The sequence below is a fragment of the Squalius cephalus genome, assembly GCF_949319135.1.
Source record: "Squalius cephalus genome assembly, chromosome: 9".
Taxonomy (NCBI): domain Eukaryota; kingdom Metazoa; phylum Chordata; class Actinopteri; order Cypriniformes; family Leuciscidae; genus Squalius; species Squalius cephalus.
Window position 1 is genome coordinate 33,914,495 of NC_137130.1, and position 25,218 is coordinate 33,939,712.

General features: G+C 37.1%; 1 protein-coding gene across 4 annotated transcripts in view; it reads left to right on the forward strand.

Moving 5' to 3' along the window:
* kalrna (kalirin RhoGEF kinase a) overlaps positions 1-25,218 on the forward strand; it is a 242,510-nt gene that overhangs the window by 188,097 nt on the left and 29,195 nt on the right. For 2 of the 4 annotated variants that reach the window (XM_079880252.1, XM_079880253.1), the window contains exons 35-44: positions 14,130-14,395; positions 16,176-16,319; positions 18,824-18,919; positions 20,303-20,418; positions 22,295-22,361; positions 22,713-22,816; positions 22,896-22,965; positions 23,074-23,160; positions 24,960-25,052; positions 25,139-25,189. In XM_079880252.1, coding sequence (XP_079736378.1) covers positions 14,130-14,395; positions 16,176-16,319; positions 18,824-18,919; positions 20,303-20,418; positions 22,295-22,361; positions 22,713-22,816; positions 22,896-22,965; positions 23,074-23,160; positions 24,960-25,052; positions 25,139-25,189 — 1,094 coding nt within the window. The remainder of the gene's footprint in view (positions 1-14,129; positions 14,396-16,175; positions 16,320-18,823; positions 18,920-20,302; positions 20,419-22,294; positions 22,362-22,712; positions 22,817-22,895; positions 22,966-23,073; positions 23,161-24,959; positions 25,053-25,138; positions 25,190-25,218) is intronic. The other 2 variants (XM_079880254.1, XM_079880255.1) reach the window with 1 other exon arrangement.

Consider the following 25,218-nt stretch of genomic DNA (forward strand, 5'->3'; position numbering starts at 1 on the left):
AACGCTGAGCCTCCCAGGCACCATCAAAATATTGAGAGTGGTCCGCTCAGATCCGTCAATGTCTTTCCTGCTCAACCTACAGGGCCCTATCATAAACCTGGCGTAATGCAGCGCCAGGCGCAACGCAAGTGTCTTTTGGTAGTTTCAGCCCGACGCAATTATCATTTTCATGTGCTGCATTACGTTGTTTAAATATCAAATGCATTTGCGCCCATTTGTGGACCCATGGGCTGCTGGTCTGAAAACAAGGTGTGATCAGGCGCATTGTTGGCACGTTGCTATTTTGAGGCAATAGAAATAGAGGCATTTGAGGCATTGACCAACAAAAACTTGGTCTAAAGTCAATGGCGCAACATTTTTTTTTGTTATTTAAAGAGCGTGTTATAGGCGGGTCCACAACACGTGTACACTTTGCTTATTACACACACAGGGACGCGCAGAAGCACCCAAACATGCCAAATATTAAAAATAAAAGGATTACAATGTAAAAGTTTATTATTGTGTGCATTAAGATATGGTGGAATCCGGCTTGTCCCGTAGATGGTCTGCTTGCTCGCTTCAACCTCGCGCACAAGCAGATCCATTTCCAGCGTTCAGTTTTTCCATTAGCAAATTCTGCCATGTAAATAGCAAATCCGCCATGGCGCGATCACAACTGGCTTTTAAAGGGACTGGTAGATGAGACTCTGATTGGTTTATTCCAAGTTACGCCCAAAACACACCAACACAGCTAAAAAGGACTTCTAATATGTAGGATACTTTTATTGAAAGTAGCCTACTTTTACCTGTTGAGACGCCTTCACAAGCACAAGTGTTTGAGATGTTTGAGTTGGGGGAGGCATGACATGTGAAGGGGCGTTTGCAGTGTTGTTTTGTAGATCTGCTAGGTGCCACTAGTGTCGCAGAAAATACTTCACCTTTAAGGGAATAATATACTTAAGAAGAAAATACTTTGGTGCAAACTGCATGTGATTTTTTCGGACTCTAAATTGCATGTTAATTGCAATTAAATGAAAATGTATTAAAGTTTAAATTTATATTAAATGTAATTAGCTGAACTGAAGAGTGTTTTGGGTTTTCTTAACCACTTCCAAAAATTGTCTTGCATCCCACAATTTACACTGTCTCACATCAATACATGTCAATACCACACAAATACAAATGCATTACAATAAAATAAACACCAACAGTACTAATGACAATACATGGTTGCATTGCATACATTTGAACACTTCCTTCCTCTTTTCTGCAACCTTGAGGCTTGCTTAGACCCCCTATACTCTTATTTAATATAAAACTCTTTGTTCATATGCATAAGTGCATAGTGTGCATTTGTAATTGCACATTTGTAATAATGACGTTGCAATTTAGTACATTCAAAATATATCAACATGATCCACACGTGGTTTAGATGTTTAAACACTTTTTGGGGGGCTACTGCATATAATGACTGTTGCACTTATTAGTTCTTTAAATCTTTCTGACCTAAATATTTAGTTTCTTACTTTGAAACAGGTGTGTCTGGTACGTTTTATTTTTTTATTTATAACTGCTCTGTTGATTCCAGTTATTCCAGAAATGCAGTATTGCGACACATAAAGCAGGTGACAGGTCTCCTGATAACACAGTTTAACCTGCAAACAAATGTCCAGCCATTCTGTATTAATTTCATGTAATCTTCACTTATTCTGTGATGAACTTTAAGCATCAGTGAATCGTTTCTCTCTGATCCAGTTCAGAAGTTCAGCTCGCGTTATCTGCATGGGAATGCATGCTTTCTTTTCCACGAGCTTCTCATTTAAGTGCTTGAGAGAGAAAAGAGAAAGGGAGCGTAGCGACCCCTGTGGTGTCCCGTAAGCGTACTACAGCAGGACACATTGTCATGGGTTCATGTTATCACATACACATACTGACTGTGGCTTTTGTCTGGTCAGAAAGTGAAACATGAGAGCGAGTTCTGTCGCTCCGCCCCCTTCTCTCTGTTGTGGATGAGGTAAAGTCAGGCTGAATGAGAGTAATTACTCAGTCCTCCCGGAACATCTCTCTGTGTTGAGGCATGCGTCTCTGAGCGGTCATGAGGAGTGATAAGGGTGTGCGCTCCTGCTGTGGCTGGATTCTCGAGAAATGTTGCTGCTGCTGTCATGTGGGAGGTGGGTTTCATAGACGCTGGTCTAGAACTGATCTGTGCTGAACTAATGTAGAGAGAGTCAGTGCAAGTTTGCTGCACAACAGTTGCTTTACACATATGATGTATGTATTTTGCATTGAGCTAGTTTACTTTTGTGACTTGTTTCTTTAGCTTATGATTCCCTAGTTTATTAAATAAAGTTATCTTAAATGTATTGAATGTGCACTTGAAGTGTACTTGAGAAGCTTAAAAAACGTACTTGCAGATAATATGGTATTAATGAAATTAAAGTGAACTTGGAGTGCACTTTTTAAAATGTACTTTGAAGTACATTGTTTTAAAAATCTTTTGTTGTGCTTTAAATACACTTAATTTGATGTGTTGATTAGCATACTAAAGCACATGCAAATTACTTGATTATATATTTTTTAATTGTAGTGTGTTATTTGATGTAAAGTTAAATGTTAAAGTTGTAAGTTAATTTTAAATGTACTAGCTTTGTTACATATATGTAAATACAAATATATTTAAATATATGACATACAAGAGTCGGTAGAAATAACAATATGAAACAAGTTTAAATTTTATTTAATTTGCCCTAAATGCTTGTCAGTACATTTTCCGGTTCATTTTAAGCATCTTTCAAAAAGTAGTTATGAAATTGCATGTAAAAATGGACTTAAGTGCTACTTAAGTGGGTTAAAAACACTCTTTAGCTCGACAATGCATCTTATTTAAAATTAAATGAAAATGTAGTTCGCACAAGTATGTTCTTATAAAGTATTATATTATTTCCATTACAAGTACTCTTTTAAGTATGCTAAAGTGTACCACTTTTTCACAAACAATAAGTATATTTTTTCAACATCGGCTCATTGGATAAACATACCTCTACTTACATTTTTGCAAAACACGTATAAATACATACAAATCACTGCAGTTTCCAGCTGAAATGAACACTACAGGCAATAAAACAGCAACAACTGTAATTCACCAGTCATTAAATCTGATTCAGATAAAACTGAACACACTTCTAGCGTCACTTTTGTTTTGTTTTTTTTCTCAATGAGCCTGGGTTGTATATTTTAGTTGTTGTGTTGTTTAGTAGTCAAGTTTTTCATCAAATACAGTACATGCAGTTCATTTACATAGTCCTGCGTTGAGACAAATGAAATGATAAATGAAAGTCAAATATTCCATGCAGTCCCTCAACTGATATGAGCTCATAAAAAACTGTTAATAATAAATACAAAATGGTTTTAGATTAAACATCTAAATGGTTTTATTGAAATACAGCATTTCACACTACAGAAACCGATGACACTGCTGGACAATGTCAACGTGCAGTGCACTTTTTGGGATGGATCTGAAACATAATTAGTTTTATCTTGCATGCGTTTCATATCTCTGGCTGGTGGTTTGAAATGATATTGACTGTAGGGCAGCAGTGCTCTGGGATGTTTACTCTGTCTTGTGTCATGGGTAGATGAGGTTTGTTGGTGTGTGTGTGTGTGTTGATGACAGGGTGAAGTGCCTCTCTTCTCCTCTCTAACGTGGACTAAAGTGCTCTTTCTCTCTCTCCCTCTCCATACTGATTAACTCAGAAACAGACAGGCCTCAAAATCGGGTTTATGGAGTAATGGTTTTGGTTTGTATGGGGTTTCAGCTTTAAATCGAACGGAGGAAGTTGAAATGCTTATCTTGCCATTTCTAGAAAGTATATAGTCAATTAGCAGTGTGTTTATAGGTGCATTCTCGGCATTGTTGGAATTACCATGTTTATGGGATTTTGACTTTGACATCCTTGTAAAACTCATAATACAACTTATAAACTCTGAATTTACTTAGAGCTCCAACTTGTACCACCTGACAGTAACACAGGTCTGCGCAGGACGGTTTTTCAGATCACACTCCGACAAAATTTTGTCTTGCATGTACAGTATGTGTCCCAATTCAGACGCTGCGTCCTTCGAAGGATGCAGACTTCAAAGGCTATGTCTTCGAAGTCCATGAAGGTCGAAGCGGGCGTAGGATTGCTCTTGTTGTCTAGCAACTGTGACAGCTGCCGTTGATGAGCGACCGTGACGTCTGTAGACTTTTTTTGAAAGTTATATTCAACTGTCTGAAAACAAAACGGGGATGGAAATATGTTCACCTAGGCCCATTTATGTACATAATAAAGAGTCTAAACTATCTATAAAATCTACATCTTGGTATGATAAAAGTCAACATTTGAACCGCTTTAATTTTGTTTGTATTTTGTGCATTTGTATCGTTAGATATTTGTGTAAATTGAACACATAATCCACCATTTTCTCTCAAAAAGTTCAGTCGTCACCTGCACGCAATGAATGGGATAGGCAAGGCTGTGAAGGATCCACTCGTTTGATCCTTCGTGGTCCAGGAAACTAAAGATGCATTTGTACTGTAGGTCGTATTCGAAGGAGCCTTTGAATTGGGACATCCTTCACCGCGCCGCTGGGATGCAGTCGGCCTTCGAAAGGGGGATGCATCTTATGTATATTTTTCAGCTCCATTCCAGTGAGATTCTGCCTCGCTCTGGTGTCATAGGCTATTTTTTTCCACTTCCTGCGCGCACATCTCACACTTCAGATCTCGCTTTGTTACATTTGCCATAATGTAAAAGGATGCTGAAAATCGGAAAATAAATAAAAGACATACATATAGTTACATGTAGATGGAGACAAATAGTTTAATGTAGAGTTGAATAACTGTGAAGTCCTACTAAATAAACTAATTAATAAACTCTTTTTATTAATGTTCTGTTTATTATATAATGATACTTGTTTTTTTCTTTCTGGTTTTGTCTATTAAATCAAATTACACATTCGTTTTGGTGTTAGTAGTGTTGCCGCAGTAACGTATAATTGCGAGTCCGAGGACGAGAACAGTTTTGAGTGAAACATTCGAGTTGTCATCTAGTAATTATGGTAATTATGGCGTGAATGCACCATTGCATTGCACTTATTGCAGGTTCAGCCCCCTGTGGTAATCTGAGATTCTCTTCGAGGGCACAGTGGGTCATATTTTTGTCATGTTTAAGGTTTACTCCTGGTGAAACCTTTTGATTGTCGGCCCTGAGATTTACCCATTATATGCCACAGCACCCCAGACTAACTCTCTAACTAGTGTGTGCAGTTCTAATCGCTTTTGCTTAATGACTAGTCAGGGCTACCAGGAGGACCCATCAAATGTTTCTGAGTGTATGGGGGCTTAAAATCTTGTTTTGGGTCCTACAAATGGTTATCAAGAAAAATAGTTGACTAGACTGAGTCAGTATTTACAGATTCATCCTGCTCGTGTTGTCAACTTAAGTCACGTGATCTTCAAGTAGTCGAAGGAGCTCAAACAAGACACTTGTAAGAAACGCCCTCTCACTTTACACACCTCACACTACAACTGTTCAACTTTCAACTTCTATCACGTGTAAATATTTGCATGAACATAAAAATATAAGAAAACTGAGACACAACCTGAACAAATTTCACAAATCTTTGACAAACAGAAGTGGAATAATTAACCCCCGAACAAAGAAGGGGTCAGTATCAAAAGTATCAGTCAGGATCTGGTGTTTCCATCTCCTCCCCATGGACCGCACCAGAATCGCCAGTTCTTGTTACTCCACTCTTCCACATAAGCCCCTTTCACACAGAGATTCCGGAAAATACACAGATGATATGTCCCGGGATCATTTGATTTTGGTTCATTCACACTGCCAGTGATTTTCCAGAATCTGTGAGTGTGTTCACACACATCCCATAAAGATCCTGTAAAGACACGTGACGTCAGGATGTGACGTGTAACGTACGCGTCGAAATGATTTCCGGATTCGGTTGTACACTAACGCATCGCACACCGTTCCACAAAGCTGGCAAACGATCTCAGCTTCAGTGCGGATAGTAAGGAGCGCCCTGGTCTCTGCTTCATTCTTTCTTTGTCGATGAAGAACACAAACTTTCTTCTAAGAGCAACAGAGTCGCACGATAACTACGTCATTGCGATGGCACGTGCGTGATCACTACGACACACCCCTTACGCCATTGGTCCTGGCTTTTGTTCACACAGGGCACGTTCCGGGACTGATCCCGGCAATGTTACTAGGTCCCCATCCCGGCATCAATCCCGGGACGTGTTTGCGTTCACACAGAGGACACTCGATCAGCTGTCTTTCTGTCTCCCTGTAGCACTGTCTTAGGCGTCTTAAATCACAGATACTGCTGTTTATTGCTCTGTTCACATCTGCAGTCCTCATGCCTCCTGGACAATGGCATGTTCACAAAGGTGATCAGAGACGCTGGGCATCTTTCTCCTGGTGTTTGTCAGAGTCGGTAGAATGGTCTCTTTAGTGTCCTAAATTATTGGAACTGTGGTCTTAATTGTCTACCACCTGTAAACTGCTAGTGTCTTAAAGTCCCCCTGAGGTGAAAATCCAGCTTTTAATGTTGTTTATATATGTCTATGTGGTGTTTTTAATATGCTTTAAGACAAACCATGTGTAAATTCATAAGTCAACACCATTGCTGAGTATTTTCTTCTTAAAACTGCAGTGAACCAAAGACAGTCTCAAAAACACGGTTTGAAATCGCTGGTGTTTCTGACGTCACAAACTACCTTGTAACCAATCAGATCAACGTGTGATCGTCAACCAGTGGATTTCTTTAAAGGAAAAATAACTGCGTATGACTGCAGGGGGACTATAAGGACTGTTCCACAGGTGCATGTGCAATTATTGTTTATGGTTCACTGAACAAGCATGACAAACATTCTCTAAAGCCTTTCCAATAATGATCTGCAAAGATTATTTGGATATTACAAAGTTTTCTTTAAATACAGTATCCTGAAAGGGGGACATCTTTATTTTATTTTTTCATGATTTAACATTAGTCTATCAAGCACTATAGATCATACAGTGGCTTCTAACACACAGCTCATCCAATCAGATAGATTTTAGTGACGAAACTATCCATTTTATAAAATTAGTTATTATTAGTTAAAATTAGTAAAGATTTGTCAAACCTCCCATCCTTGCTAGCCAGATTTTGTTCTAGCTATGATTTATTGAGACGCTCTCTGTATTGTTTTTGTTTTTGTTGCTCTCTGTATCAGATTTGCTAGCAGGGTGTCCCTGACTGACTCTTTATTAGAGCAGGTGTAATGTACATCACTCGTGTTACATGATCTGTAAATGTGCAGTCTGGCCTGTCTGTCTAGGGCTGATGTTTGAACATGACTCCTTCAGGCTTTGAAGACTAAATTAGTTCAAATCCTCTTTTCATCAGAAGAGCTTTAGTGACTCTTTGAAGACGGCTCTGTGAGAGATAAAGTGGGAGCATGGGAATTATTCCCTTGTTCTTCCTCCTGAACTCTTGGGACATTAGTTTAGTAATGTACAGTCAGCAGAAATGAGGCGGGAGGCGTTGTCACTTTAAATCATGTGAAACTCCTCACCTATGAATGGAATGCCGCCTGTCTCGACTTCCCGTGTGTTTCTGGGACGGATAAATCATGCCTTGGTTTCTATTGACAGAGAATGTCAGAGCAAAGACACAACAGCAGATAAAGGAGGACACAACTGCCTGTTTACTTCAATGAAGACTAAACCGTACACACGCACCTCTGTGTTTCAGGAAGTTGTGTAAATCTGGAGGAGATTATGAATGGAACGTGCATACTTTCAGTTTTTAGGAATGAAAGCCTTTGTTGTGAATAGTCACAACTAAAAGCCAAAGTAAATTGCATCATTCATTAGTTCTCAATGTTACGGAAGCCCTGAACCGCAAGGTGAAAAAAAAAATCTTGTTATTTCGAAATATTAAGTCGTTATTTTGACATAAGTCGTTATTTCGACAATATATCTCGTTATTTCAACATAAGTCATTATTTTTCAACATAAGTCGTTATTTCGACATAAATATCTTGTTATTTCGACATAAGTCGTTATTTCGACATATTATCTCGTCATTTTGACATAATGCATGCGCAAATTATGATCACTGATACAAAATAAAACATTTTATTTACAAAAATGTCTCTATTTGTACAAATTGCTGCACATTCGTTGAATTCAGAATTTTACACACATAAGTTGAAAGCAATTTGTTTGTGGATAGTAGCCTAAAACATATCTGCAACATTTATCAAGTTCATGGATAATTGTGCGTGCATTTATTAATCATTACGATACTAAAATCATAATAAAGTATACTACAAAAAAATCAGATGAGTCCAGAATATGAGCGCAACACATTTAATTTCACGTTAAGCATTTTCCTCCCATAGAAAACCATTATAAGAATGCTAAATGTGGCTTAATGCATATTAGAATGTCCCCTTATTATGTCGAAATAACGAGTTATGTCGAAATAATGAGATATTATGTCGAAATAACAAGATATTATGTCGAAATAAAAGATATTATGTCGAAATAACAACTTATGTTGAAATAACGACTTGTTATATCGAAATATCGAGATATTATGTTGAAATAACAAGTTATGTCGAAATAACGACTTGTTGAAATAGCGACTTGTTATATCGAAATAACAAGATATGTCGAAATAATGAGTTATGTCGAAATAATGAGATGTTGAAATAACGAGTTATGTCAAAATAATGAGATATTATGTTGAAATAACGAGTTATGTCGAAATAACGAGTTATGTTGAAATAACGAGATATGTCGAAATAACGACTTATGTCGAAATAACGAGATATGTTGAAATAACAAGTTATGTCGAAATAACGAGATATTATGTTGAAATAACGACTTATTGTGTTGAAATAACGACTTATTAAATCGAAATAACAAGATATTATGTTGAAATAACGACTTATGTCGAAATAACGAGATATGTCGAAATAACGCGATATGTATGTCGAAATAACGAGATATTATGTTGAAATAATGACTTAATATCTCGAAATAACGAGATAAGTTTTCTTTTCTTTTTTTTTTTTCACCTTGCGGTTCAGGGCCTCCGTAATATGCATATCAAGTTGAGTTAGGACACATTATTTAAACTGTGAAAAAATAAAAAAAAATAAAAAAAAACACTCAAAGAAGCTAGTGAAAGTGTATTTTATTTCATTGCTTTTTTGCTTGACTGAAATGCTGGAAAGCACATCTGGAACCACAATCAGCATCCAGGACAGAACGGAGAGTTTTATAGCTGTTGTTGAGTGTAAATCATAGTGCATTCTAGTCTCCAGAGCATATGCTTCTAAAAATGATAGCTTGTTTGTTTGTTGTTGTTTCATGGTCTTATTGTTCATCTCAAATTAAAGACCATGACATCGTCACTTTTTTTAGTCTTTTTGTGAAAAGTATAAGGAGGGAGTATATCAGTCACTGGCAACTATGACTCATCGTGAATCATGTTAAATGTGTTCAAATGAGCACAAGTTTTTAAATGGCAACACTGAAGAAGTGTGAATCAAGTGTCAAGTGTTTAAATACTTTTGGGGACTTTTTTTTTTCCCACTCTGTGTCTTTCAGAGGAGTTGCTGTGCCACCCAAACCCTCAAAAGAAGCCATGTGTGGTATTTTTACAGCACAGATCCACTGGAATGAGTTTCAATAGGCCAGTGAAGTACCTGTGTGCAACAAACACACAACATGATGGAAGTGATGTCACAGTTAGTCATTTATTATGATTATATATTATAGATAGGAATCTGGAAAACATTCTGAGCTGTAAGAATGAAAAACAATGGAAAACAACTTGCATATCGCAACACCACAATCCCGTGAGTCATATTGCCTCTGAGTGAAACTGCACTTCTCACAAAACCGTGAAGAGACATTGTGCTCTTCCTCATATTTTAGTTTTTGGTGGCTTAATGCAAGAAATATTTCAAATATGTTTAATTAAGTTTTAGAAGAAAGAAGAGGAAAGAGCATGTATGTCTTCCGTTTGAATTGTTCAGGTCACATTCAGACTTATGCTTATGATATGTAATATTGCAGCCAGCCAACTGGAGAGTTACAAGTCAAATTGTATTCGCAATTTGTGCATTTTTATCAGGGTTGTTGCACATTTTTTAAAGTCAAATTTTTAAGACATTTTTAAGACCTGAAGAAATGCAAATTAATGCTGTACATTAGGGGTGTGTAATATTGACAAATTATATATCAATACTTTCAAAGATTTTGTTGATAACAATAATTAGATGATATTTTTGCCTAGTGCGTTTTTGTGCTGGTGACATGGCTGGTTTAGGCCTGTTGTGGACGACTGACTCACGAAGACATTCATATTATTCATATTCTCAATGCTGTGAACTGACCACAGCATACAGAAATTTACTTTTTTTATTAAGGGGCAATATTTGCCACATTAAATTGAAATTTCAATATTTGCCACATTAAATTGATTTCCAGGGGCATTTGTTACCTATTTAAGGGTGTGTTTTTTTCCCCCCTAAACTTAATAGATGTATGCATCACCTTTCACCTGTCAATTTCTAACATTCAAATTAAATTAAATTAGAATACTAACAGTATGGCTGTTGAATCAAATTAAATCATTATAAAAAAAAATCATCTTTGCAGTGCAGAGGTGACACAGAAGTGGCATCAGATCTGGCATTAATATATTTACACTGCATTTACATTACATACAGAATGCTATGAGATTGTTTTTTTTAATTCAATATTTAAATATTAATTTCTAATTTTAACTTCTTAATGAAAAGGTCCTTTAAATACGAAACTAAAACCGCCAGTAGGTGGCGTCACGTCACTGTCTTAATGAGCGAGTCGTTCTTTCTTCCGATTCGTTCAATCAGTTGAATCATTCAGGAACGAAGCAAGTGACCGTCTTTATTGAATGGGTCATTTAATCATTAATTAAACTGATTCATTCAAAACACGCATTTATTCAGTAACGAATCACCGCTGTGTGTTGCTCTGAGACTCGGTTCTGCTGTGGGTTCATTTTGAAATGTTTGTTAGCGAAATAAAGGAAAAACAAACAATATTGTGTCTAAAATTTAACTCTATATTTGGGAAAAACTACATATGATAGGCTATTATAAGACAAAAACTCATCAGGGCAAGAATGCCTAAAGTATGCATCTTAAATTTTGGAGGCATATTAAAAACTCAGTCAGCTTGCACATTGTTAAAACAATAATTACAATATTATCATAGATGATACATATCACAGCCCTACGCACAAGAATGAACTTTCAATTGAATTTATTTTTACCCATTTTCTACCCCTTCTCTCTTCTTTTAGTACTTAATATGCTGTCATAACTGCTGTGAATTGTCACATGAACAAGCAAATCCACAAAGAAAGAATAACAAAAATCATAAAGTATGTCATAGATACAGAATATCTAAGTCAAAGTGTCATCTAAAATTTAAGTAAAGTAAAAATAAGACATTTTTATGACCCTCAATTTTAAAAATCAAATGTTATTAAGACTGTTTAAGGATCAGCAGGAACCCTGTTTATTCTATTTATATATCTTTGATGTGATTGTTCAGTACAGATGTTTCTGAGATTACTTTACATCTACTGCAACATTTCTTGCAGTAGAGCTCCATTAGCAGGAATCTGATGTGTGTCAATAGGAGTTCCATGGGAGTTAGTTTTGGTTTGTAGTAAAATAAGTCATATGATCCAGATGCTGCTTTCTGATGTGACCACTTAAAAGAACAAAGAACTCTCTCTGTCTGTCTCCCGGCCAACTGAGGCAGCAGCAGGAGAAGTGTGTGTGTGTGCCGTGTGTGTGTGTGTGTGTGTGCGTGCGTGTGTGTAAAGGGCAGTGCTTAATGACTGCTCTCATCAAACCCTCTCTTCACTCCACACATAATCACTCACACACAAGACTGTACGTTGTCGTCAGTCAGTCTGTTTGTTACGCAGGTTCGCTCTTCAAAAAGCACTGCAGCACTCGACAGGGACACACTCCTGTGATGGCTGGTTCTCAGGAACTGCTTACACGTGTACCGTCAAACCAGGCCAGACAAACACTGAACTGTGTGTATGTGAAGAACAGCGTTCGTTCCGTCAAAGAGCTGTTTCAGTTCGATGCTCAGTTAAGACAGCTGTGATTTCTACGGTATCGGTGTGCTTTAGGAGAAGATACGCTTATGTTTTCGTCACATTCTTTATGATCAACTCTAACAAGGTCACTTCCTCTAATAAGTCAGCCATTAAAGCCCGTTGTCAACACACACAGATGTCATCAACATACAGGACGCTTGGAGAACAAGTTCTTATGCTGGCAATGGTACTTGATAATCTTATCATGAATCAGGGTCTGTTAGTGCAAAAGACAAAAAATACATAGAACAGGTTCAGTGATGCCTCAATGAGATATAATGCAAACTTGTTTGAAATATCAACCTTTATATTACAGTGCTGCTGATATGAAAAACCTGCTAATATTAGATTTGTACCTTATTTTAACTGTCACTGTGTGTACTGTAAATGTTGTTGTTTTTCCCAGCATGGTTAGAAAAGAATTTCCGAAAATTATTAGGATTCAGTGATTACCAATCAAATTGTCTAACCCACACGCTCAGCATAACACAGAAGAAAAGGCTATGTATCTGTTAAAATAATCTCAAAATAATTTTTAATGATATAGCAATATCGTTTAACTTGGTTACAAGGTCAAAGAGTTAGATGTAATGTGCTTTGTCTAATAGTCTGTGTAATGTCTGTTTGGGTTTCTACACAAGAAGAATATTAACTTTGTGAGGTGTGTGTGGTTTGCATTTGTGGAAGGTGATCAATATCTCTGTGTGTGTAGTTACATCAGAAGAGAATAGCAGTACTGTGAAACTCTATAGATGTGTGTCATTATTTCCTGTGAATTGTGATATCTGGTATCCAGTTAACAGAGTTGGTCAGGAATGTTGTTGGATTTGGATTTTTTTTTTTTTTTTTTTTTTTTTTTATCTCTGTGGCATGATTTTGATTACTACAGAAATAGAAACTGGATGATATTGCTGTGCATATTGAGAAGAGAAGAGGGCCAAACACCGAACCCTGAGGCACCCCTCTGGAAAGTTCTAAGTTGAAAGATCTAATTTAAGATCAAGATAGGAGAGAAGAGAATGATCTACAGATCGTTGTCAAAACCAGTGGAGTGCAGCTTCCAAGTAGCCAAGAGTCAAGATAATACACACGAGTATCTGTTGGTCTGGTGTCGAAGGCTAGGAGATTGAGAACTGATGATTTGGAGGCGGCTCTCGCCAGCAACAGAGCTTCTGTTATGGATCGCAAGTCTCCATTCAATGTCCTCTTTTTCAGCCTGACGAATTGTTGAGCTTTCATTTTCTGTCAGAAGGACATATGAGAAGTGATTAAACTCGTTCAAGTGTTTTTGAATGGGAATGGGAGAAGACCAATTTTCCATTCGTGTAGTATGTGTGAATTCTTGGGGTGGGGATACCCAAGCCTGATTAAATGTGGTGAAGATGTGATGTGTTAATGCCATATGACCAACTTAACATCAGCAATGCTTAAGCAGAAGTTCCCCCACCTAGAAAAGTAGTCCCACCACAAAAGGACAATTAACAACTCAAACAATAAACATGTTTACTAAAGAACTCGCATGAAGTCTGTTAGACTTCTATTGTAAGTTCATGACTATAAATGTATTTTATGTTTGTTTTTGTTTTTTTTCTGAGGGGCAAGTCTGTGGAATATTGTCTGTGGTAATCAACAGCATGCCACAGATACTGTCCATAGTGTGTAAGTTCCCTGAAAAGCGCTGTTGCTTTGTTCTGTTCAAGTATCCCAGTGCGTCAGAGGTGTGAGGTCTGTTTTTCGGACCATTGGGCTGATGGGTGTAGTGTTTGAGAATCCCATTTTCCCCAACTAGTAGTTTTGCAATTCCATTTAGTGATGCAGAAATTATACACTTAACCTTTAAGTTGTATGTAACCATTATTTTAGGTCTGATCTTTACCTGTCGGGATCTTTACATTCATTCACCCCTCTCTTTCTTCGTCCTACAGAAAACTATGCAGTTAGCGGTCCTGAAGGGAAGACCGAGTCCGTGACCACACTGCAGCCACAGCCATCCCTGAACTCCCTGCAGAGTAGCTCCCCTGGACCCAAGCGCTCTGGGAATACACTGAAGAAATGGTTGACCAGCCCTGTCCGGCGTCTCAGTCATGGCAGCAACATCAAGAAGATTCCTAGCAAACAGAAGCAAAAACGTGATGGACGCAAGAGCATTGATCTGGGGCCACCCGAACTACAGGATGACACCCTGGAAGAGGTATTGCACTGTAAATTATTCATTTTTCATACTACATTGAGGAAAAACGTGGATGAAATGGTGATACTATGGTCCAAAATTATTAGCATATTTTTGGTATTTCAAGGTACTTTAAACAATACTTTAATATATTACAATAGTAGGCTATGTCCACAAAACCATAATGGTTTGTAACCATCATTTTTTGTTCTTTAGTTCTCACACATTCAGACCAGGAAATTTCTTCTATCCTTTTTCACCTTTTAGTTTCATCATTTACATTTTCATTTACATTTTCAGAATCTTTTTACATTGTCATAAGAATTCCCCAAAACAAGGTTTATTGATGATTTTTTACATCTCGTCTAACAGCATGTGGTGACAGTGGACAGCAGATTTACGTCAGAGGGTTTAATAACCTCATCACTTTTTTTTTTTAAGCAACCATGACCATAGAGAGAAAAGTAGCCCTCTTGTTCTGTGTGCTGTATAAATGCTGTATTAAAGGGCTGATATGGCCCTTCAGATCGGAGGGTGATGATTAGCCTGACTTTTTAAAGCTGTGTGCCATATAATGTGCTGGTACAAAAGGGCCTCTGTATTTTTGAAGCAGGGTATGTGAACCCCACCACAATGGCCCATGTTAACCATGCCTGCTGTCTTCCAGAGCAACAGCAAATTCTTCAACAATCATTTCAGAGCATTTAAACTTGTGCAATAGAAGCCAAATAATAAAGCAATAAACCACTTGAGGCTGTGTGTTACGGTGATTTCATCACAGGTAAAAGGTTTTGTTAGGTGATAATTTCACTGCAATTCATTGTCTTGTGTTGTTAATTTTGAATTGTTTTTATTTTTTTAAATAAAATTTCCGTAATATGACACCAGTGTTCAATATATACTGTAAAGTAACAACTATCAATGATTGTTCTATAAACTATATTTTAAGGGGTGCATACCTATGCAAAACTCTGTGCCACAAAGCATGATCTTGGAGGTTTTATATTGTGATTATTCATCACTTACAATCATAGCACAGATCTCCTCAATTTGTACAGTTTGATGTATTATTCATGTCTGACAATTGTTCTAGCAAGTTACATATATTAGTACTGTAGTAAATAAGCCACTTTATACTCTTTGAAAATCAAAGACATTTCCGTAAATGGCTGACCATTTGATTGTTTAAAAGTACATTTTAGTATATATATATATATATAATTTTTTTTTTTTTTTTTTTTTTTTTTTTGTATGTATTATTGAAATAATATGCTTTAACAGAATATACTTAAGTGTGAACTGAATGTAATGTTTCGAGCACTTAATTGCATGTTATTTACAATTCATTTTTTGGTCCACGTACAGTAATAGGACTTAAAGTACATCTTTATATGCCATTTAATTACTTCTGTTATCTTTAAAATATGGTCAAAGTGTATGCCGAATATACTGACAAGCATTTATGATCAATTAAAATATCCTTTCATTTCTGTTTAAACTTATGCCATCTACTTAAATATATTTGTAATTACACATTCGTGATAATGAAGTTGTACATTTCAAATATTAGCTATTAATGTAATATAAAATAACATGCCTTAAATAAAATAATATTCCATTAATATTATGCAAGGTTTTTTTTAAATATACTTTTAAGATTTTAAGTACACTACAATTGCACATTAAATACATTTAAGCACAATTCTTTTCCACAAGGTGATGCACAGAATTTAACTGAGGTGTCTGAGAACTTTTAACATGCACTATGAATTTGCTTAATGACTTGTTCTTGTGTTTTCAGAGAGTGCGTAAAGAAGAGGGTACACTCTCCAAATCTTCATCAGGAATGCACAGTGGAGGGGAGGAAGAGCCAGAGGACGAGTCGCACACTCCCCTCCCTCCTCCAATGGAGATCATCAAAGACCCCTCTGCTCAGGAAGAGAAGGTACACTGACAGTAAAGAGGGGGAGGAGCTTTGAGAGAGTGATGTCATAGGTTATTAAAGGGTTAGTTCACCCAAAAAAAAAAAAAACAGTCATCAATTACTCATCCTCGTGACTTCCAAATTCTTAAGACTTTTGTTTGCCTTCAAAACACGTGATGATATGAGGATATTTTACATGAAAACTCTGGCCCTCATTTGACAGTCCAAACAAACGACCACTGATACTTTACAAAGTTCAGAACAGAAAAGAGATTGTAAAACTAATCCATGTGAATTGAGGGGGTTTAATCCAAATTTTCTGAAGAGACTTGATCACTTTATATGATGAACAGATTTAATTTAGGCTTTTATTCACATTGGTTCTTGGAGAAGCTCAAACGTGCTGCGTAACACGAGAGTGAACCTCATTGGTTCTTGCAGAAGCTCAAACGTGATGCGTAACACGAGAGTGAACCTCATTGGTTCTTGCAGAAGCTCAAACGTGATGCGTAACACGAGAATGAACCTCATTGGTTCTTGCAGAAGCTCAAACATGCTGCGTAACATGAGAATGAGCCTCATTGCTTCTCTGTGCTGTCATTGTGTTTAAGAGCATGTTTCTGTCATTGGACATCAGTTTGATCTACTCAAAGATTCAGTTCCCTTTAAATAGGGCTGGGCGATAGTTGACTGACAAGCTGAGCCATATCGCATTAATGAGCCTCATTGCTTCTCCCATGTGAGCTTCCATTTACCACAACTGATGTGTGAGTTGATGAATGTTTCTATGTGAATAAAAGGCTCAATTAAAGCAATCGAGTCTCTTCAAAAAATATGGACTAAACCGCTCAATTCATGTTTTAATCTTACAATGTCTTTATGAACTTTTTGAAGCATCAAAGTGGTAGTTGCATAGCTGCCAGTGGAAGGATAGAAATCTTTCAGATTCCATTATAAAGATCTTCATTTGTGTTCCGAAGATGAATGAAAGTCTTACATGTTTGGAACGACATAAGGGTGAGTAATTTTTGTGTGAACTAACCCTTTAACCCTTTAACCTTTTAACCCTTTAACCCTTTAGGTAGATTCATTAAATACTGTGTCACTCATCATGTGTTCATAAATATCTCCACCTGCCTCCCCCATATTCAGACACACACACACACACACACACACACACACACACACACACACACACACACACACACACACACACACACACACACACACACACATACAGTGGCTTTACTAACACAGTTTTTCCTCCCTGATGTGAACGTCGCCCATAACTGCTTGGGTGGAGGCTCCCTGTCTCAGTCAACTAACCACAAATCCACCCTATTGTTTCAATGAAGCTTAAATTGTGTAACTTTTACTGTTCCAGTCAACTGTGGCTGTTTTACACACTGTGCCTTGGGACTGCAGTGGTAATGTGTTTACGACCCAAAGCTGGCAGACAGGGTGAATCTCACAAATAACATGTTCATGCCTTTTTCCCCTAAAACCGAAAGGAAAAAAAAAAAATCATAAAGAAACTGAAGACATTATTATTATGCATTGTAACATTGATTATTATGACAATTAAGCACTATTATTATTATTATCATCACCATTATTATTATTATTATTAAATTATCTGAACTATAATCCATTACTTTAAGTTTTTAACTTTAAGTTTTGGGGTCAGTATTTTATTTTATTTGTATTTTTTTAAAGAAATCATCATTTTTATTCAGAACGTTTGCATTAAATCTTGCAAAAGTGATCGTAAAGACATTTACGATTATTTATTTCAAATAAATGCTGTTCTTTTGAACTTTGTATTCTTTAAAGAATACACAAAAAAATATTAAGCAGCAAAATTGGTTTCAACAGTAATAGTAAGGAATAATATAATAAAATAGTAACAAGAAATGTTTCCTGGGCATCAAATCAGCAAATCAGAATGATTTCTGAAGGATCATGTGACACTGAAGACTGGAGTAATGATGCTGGAAATTCAGCTTTGATCACAGGAAAAAATTACAGTTTAAAATATATTGCAATAGAAAACAATTAATTTAAATTGTAAGAAAATATCAAAATACTACTGTATTTACTGTATCTTTGATCAAATAAATGCAGCCTTGCTGAACATAAAAACAATCTTACAGACCTCAAACTTTTGAACAGTAGTGTATGCAGTAAATCATGATATTCAAATGATATACATACATCTTTTTACTTGTTACATCAATGAGCATTTGAGGAGAAACTATTAATTGTCCTGAACATAATGTCACCATGGAACAATTTCAATGGTTTTCTTAAAGCAAAATCTAATATTTAGTTTTTCCTTTTGACTTGGAGGTGAAATGCTTGGCATGTTCGGGTGTGAGATTGGCACGGCCTTTGCTTCTCTTCTCCCCAAAGCAAAGCTTGATAAACTGGCTATCCCGAGCGCTCCCTCTCCTGTTCTGCTTGTGTTGTTTCCTCCTGCTAATGTCTCTCTCCTCCTGTCCTCCTGTCCTCCTGCTGTCATGTAGTCTTCTGTGCTGATGGCTTCACGGCAGAGCTCGGCTGATGTCCCCAGCGCTGCTGAGCTTGTCAGTGCTATAGAAAAACTGGTCAAAACTAAGATGGTAAGTGTGCCACTGAACCCATCCTGGCACAAGCAGGATGATTCGATCCGCTAACCTCCTGGTTTTCCTCTTTTCCTTTCTGTTTTCTCTTGCTCTAAGACAATCACTAACTCTTGAGCATACTGAGATCATCTGCATTAGTCTCACGTGCACCAATAAAACGTGAATGTGTCTTTTGGTTTGTGTGGCTCTGTTTATTGTTTTAATATCTCTGCACTCCTGCACTTGACCTCATTTGGTTTGGTTGTTAACATGCTGTGTCGTGCTGTCATTGTGTTTAAGAGCATGTTTCTGTCATTGGACATCAGTTTGATCTACTCAAAGATTCAGTTCCCTTTAAAGCTGCTGTATGTATAAAATGTCCCTACTTTCCGATGGATACTGAAACGGGTGTACAGAGAAATCACATTAGGGTTTGATTGGGTCACATGTTAGGCTATGAAATTATTAGATTATATTGTTTTTCCACACCTGTATGTTTTTAGTTATTTTTATCAGGGAAAATTCCTAGTTCAGTACAAGTTAAGCTCAGTCGACAGCATTTGTTGCATCTTGATGATTTACTGCAAAAAAATGTATTTCAACTTGTTCCTCTTTTTCTTTTAAAGCAGTTAAAATCTGTATTTTAATGAGGCACTTACTATGTAAGTGAATGGAGCCAATCCATTAATGTTAAAATACTCTAATGTCGCTCTCTCTCTCTCTTTGCTTAAGATATATATATATATATATATATATATATATATATATATATATATATATATATATATATATATATACAAACCCTGAGGGATATGTTAAAAACAAATTGGTCACCATTATGCCACAAATGCTACTGATTGAGCTTGACTTGTTTTGCACACAAATTATTCCTTTATTTTGTTCCACAGCACAAATGTGGATCGAACACCTCTAGAACTTGATCTGGAACCTGTTTTAGAGGTATTCTAAAAAATTAAATGTGGTTTAAAAAATCCAATGCAAATCACATATCTGGAAATGCGTGTCAGTCTGACTGCTCTGATCGGAATATTCTTGTCTTATTTACAACATGAAGTGTAAGCGCCGCGCTGAACTACTGCGTCTTCTGAGGCAGCGGCAGAAAAGTAGAAGGCTGGCATGAGTGGCTTTTTTTATGGTAATGAAGTAATAAAAGCCTTCCAAACTTGCCAAAGTGCTGGATATCATGGCTCACTCTGTGGGCCGGAGTGCTGCTTTTCTCCACTCTGAATCTCTTGAGCAGCTCTGATGGTGATGAAGTTTAGGGCCGTGTCACACATAAACCGTTCAATTGCTGTGTTTGTTCTCCCACATCAGGCCTGGCATTTCCATATACAGACTGTCAAACTGACTGGAGTCTCTTGTAATTGTGTTTGTCTGTAGACGCTGGAGCCGGGATCATACCCAGGATTCAGCTCCGTGAACCCAGCGGAGCAAAGCCCCTTGCCACCCAGAAACCCTGAGCTGGAGCAGAAAGCCAAAGCACTGCGTGGACGAATGTAAGAGACACACGCTCTACACTCTTGGGTTGTTCTTGGAGTAAATCCACAAAACAGTACAGGTCTGATTCCAGCTCACAGTGTGTTTGTGGGGTCTAGTTCCTGCTGCTAATGTAATGTTAAAATCCCCCTTTATTTATTTGTTTGATAGTTTTAAATATTTTTTTCATTCTTTTTTTATTTATATAGTTGGGCTCCCAGATTGGCTTTAAGCCATTATATAACTCATGTGTTCTTACTTAAAAGGGCTTTTCACACTGCGCTTAACCCCAGATTATTGTCGTTCTAAACCCCTCTTTTAACCTCTGGTACTTTTCACACTTGTCATTTAGAAGTGGGATTAGCCCTAACCCTGCTCTGGAGCTGCTGACTACCACTTTTGTGCTGTTATTGTGGTGCCAAACATGTAGAGAGTGAAATGAAGTGGTGTTAGAATGTCACGATGCTTAGCAACCGGCAGCCAATCACGTACCTCATATTCATGTGCTTTGGACTGTCATTTAATAAACGGTACTTTCAGCGTTTGAGGGGATAAATGTCATATGGTGACATAAAATTGGAGTGAAGAAGAGACCGTTGCATTCTTACTATAGTTGTCAACAGTTCTTGCCAGTTCTTGTCTTAGGACAACTTTGATGAACTTGTTTTATCCACTTCAAATGTTGACTATTGTATTTCATTCAATTCAGGATAAACTTGATAATACACACAGTTGGCAATATATAATATGAGGATGCACAATGCCAGAGCCTTTATATAAACGGGTCCCGTGCAGCGTTCATCCAATCAATGATAATGAAATAGCAAATATGCAAATAAGAACATTAACCCAGAGTTTAGGAATGTAGTGTGAAAAGGCAGTTTATGAATACCCAGGATTGATTGTTAACCCCGGGTAAATTATGAGCAGTGTAAAATGTGAAGCACGACAACCCCATTTACACGTTTTTTTAGAATGACCCAGGGTTAACTAAAGCCCTAAAGTCTGCACAGAACTCCCGGCATTGCATTTTACATGTTTTAAAATGCTTTTGTAGGGAAAAATGAATCTTGTTAATTATTAAGGGTGTATTCACACTTGGCATGTTTGGTTCGATTAAAATGAACCCTAGTGCGCACCAAACAAGAGGACCGAGAACGCTGAAAAGTTGGGTCTCTGTCCGCTTCCAAACGATTTCTGGTGCGGTTCGAATGAAATATGAATGCAACACGGACCACAGACATGTAAACGAACTAAAAAGTGCTCTAGCATACCTGTTTTTTCTCATCATAAGTCGTGATGTTGCCCATAACAGTTCGGTTCAGACATCAGAACCGCGTCTGATCTTCATTTGTGTGTGTGACGGAGGGATCCCTGACGCTGTTTTGACTCCTTTAATCATTTTATAAACTCTTAGCTGGTCAAAACAGCATCATATGTAGCTAAGCACACACCTGTACAACGAGCGCATTTAGCTCAGAACACAGCATTGTTTTGTATGTTCGGTAAGTTCCGTCATGAAACAAACAAATTAATGAGTCAGTCAGTCATTTTTTTCCCTACTGTAACTAATGTTAGTGGTTTTAATGGGGCAAAAACTCTGGTTACATCTAAGGCAGTTGAGTCTTTTAGAGCCTCGAGAGCTGGGTTCAGTGTAGCAGGAAGTATTGAGAAAGCATCTCTCTGAATGGTAAGGCTCTCATTAAAGATCCATGGCATTTATGGGAAGTTAATCCGTTGTAGGCATTTGATCTTTTTATTCAAATTTTTCTCTGTCGTTCTGTAACACCCTCAAAAGGGGGAAGTGTGATGTGCCTTTACCTGACACACATTTTTTAGATTAGTTGTTTTGTTATTGTTCAAAAATCTTGAACTATTTGATGTTTTCTGTTGTAGGTTTGTTCTGAATGAATTAATCCAGACAGAAAAAGACTACGTGAAAGATTTGGGTATTGTGGTTGAGGTAAGAACATCACAGTATAACGCACCATAATAATACAGTGCTGTGACTAAAGGTAGACTTTGGCTTTAGCATGAAAACATCATCTTAAAGCACTCTAGTGTCGTTTATCCTTCTTCATTTGACTTTGTTCTGTCTGTCTGAACATATCAAAATCCATTTGCATATTCCTTATTTCTCATTTGCATTTTCATTACATCATCAGTGTTTCAGTATTTACTTGATTGGATGTGCAATCATCACAGTGTTCATTTATCATAATTTACAACCGCTGACATGTGAATTACTGTTGCTTTTATCAACTTTGTGTGTTTTGGGTGGTGACTCATATGTATATGAAATTATTTTCTGAAGGGGTTTATGAAGAGAATAGAGGAGAAGGGAATTCCTGATCATATGAAAGGAAAAGATAAGATCGTCTTTGGAAACATTCACCAAATCTATGACTGGCACAAAGAGTAAGTGTCTCTCATAAGCTCCTCTTATTGGAAAATTACTGAAATGAATCTAATTCTATGTTAATATTGCTGTCTGAAGTTTTTTTGTTGGTGAACTGGAAAAATGTCTTGAAGATCAAGAAAAACTGCCTGAGCTGTTCAGTAAACATGTGAGTATGTGACTGACATCAGGTCTAATGCTCTAACAGTGTAAAGGTCATGACGTCATAAAGGTTATATGTTCTCATGAAGTGTTTTTCTTGTTTCTGTGTGTGTAGGAGAGAAGGCTGCACATGTATGTGGTTTACTGCCAGAACAAACCCAAATCTGAATTCATCGTTGCAGAATACGATTCATACTTTGAGGTAAGACACGCTTTACTGCAATAGAGTGCAGCAGGGATGGCATATTTTTGTAGACCAACCCAAAAGTTATCAAAAGTCTTCACATGCTGTCAGAATTATTGTAAAAACCAGTTGTATGGCGTTTTCACACCTTTGGAGCGTTTGTTTCGGAACCTGGTGCATTTTCTCATGAACATGGCGATTGCACTCAGATCCAGAGAACCAGGCTGTATCACTTTATATGATGGGTAATTACGTACAGTACGTTGCATGAAAAGCAGCAGTGTTTGTTTTGCTAATGCCTCTCAAAATGAATCATGGGTTAACCTGGAGCAAAGACAAAGTGAAATGCATTATTGAAATTTGGTTGGATGAACATATTTCAGAACTGTCCAAAACACATAAAAATACAGATGAAGCCTTGATTCTTGCTAAAATTATAAAGTAAAATAATGACAGCCACAAAGAAAGCCACTATCAGAGAGTTTACTCGTACTTGACTCGTATTAACTCAACCAAGAAGAAACTGCAACATTGTAACAATTTTAATCATTGTTTTGAAACAAAGCAAATGATCTACAGGTGTGAAAACGCCCATGGTCATGAATTGGACATGAACACCCTTGCATGTGATATTTACTTCTGGGAAACTTGGAGATAATTTTGATACCAGAGTTTCTGAGTTGGGTGGGCCATAAACTTTAAACATGGTGGAATGGAGAACTATGACTGGTATTCTTCATTAGCTTTCTCCACAACGGCTGCATCACCTTGTCTTGTCATTAAAGTAGTGCATATTTACAAATATAAATAACCATTTGAAGCATTTTGTATGTTCTATACACAGCGAAAATAGCCTGTATTTGAATGAAATTCCAGAATCGTAAGCAAGCTGACTATCTAGATATATGGTTGTCAACGAATGGGACTATATTTTATTCATAATGAAATATCTTATTTATCTTAAATATCCTTCTTATTTGTGTGTGCCCCCCCCCCCCCCCCCACACACACACACACACACGCACACACAAATAAGAAGGAATAAACCTGGTGTCCTCCGTGATTCCTATTCTTTTTGACAACAAAGCACTTAAACGCAACAATCTCGTAATCAGAACTTCAGAGGTGAGAAGTAGGAAATTTCCAAGACACATGAAGGCGACATTAGCATCACCCTGGTTCCCTCGACAAAAAAGCCAGTAGCATTTTTCCATATTTCAGTATTGCAGAAAATAAGCTCTGAGACCAACAAAAGTTTATGATACTTGCATGTTTTGTTCATCAAGATCATTTTCACGAATGAACAACTTTGAATTTTGAAGCCTTCATACAATCGGCAAAAATAAAAAGCTAAAGTCAGGCTATAAACAAACTAAACCACGGCTGTGTGACTTCAACGTCTCATCAACACTAAGCTTCCAAAATGTACAATTTGGAAATTTTGAGTTAGAAAAAGAGCATGAGTACAAACACAATGAGGCTGTAAAAGCAGACTAGTGAGTAGATGAATTTTCTTTTTCGGCCTGACAACCTCTGTAGTCCCATTCAGCCACTTGTTTGCAACCGCCTTTTTCAAGATACAGAAACATGAAATGTGAATCGGTGTCAACCACAGACCTTATATCAAGCATTTACCAAAAAAACATTCCAAAAACTCACTGACTTTGAGATGATCCAGAAGTTCAAAAAATGCCATCTTGTTTCCAGGTTTTCGGACTAGTTTCTGCAGCACTCTGTACAATTGCTTCTAAAAAAACAAACAAAATAAACAATGAATCATTACAAGTTTATATTCTTGTGTCTCTTTTGGCTCACAGGGGATTCAGCAAGACGTCAACTCGAGACTGGGCATCAGTGATTTTCTCATTAAACCCATTCAGAGAATTACTAAATACCAACTTTTATTAAAGGTACAATAGAAAATAAATATTTGATGCTGCGATTGATACCAGTAATAAAGTTTTATTAATGTATATAATTTCTTTTATTGCTTAAGGACTTCTTGAAGTACAGCATCAAGGCGGGGTTGGATTGTCAGGATATAGAGGTAAGAATGAAGCTAAAGTGCTTACTTGC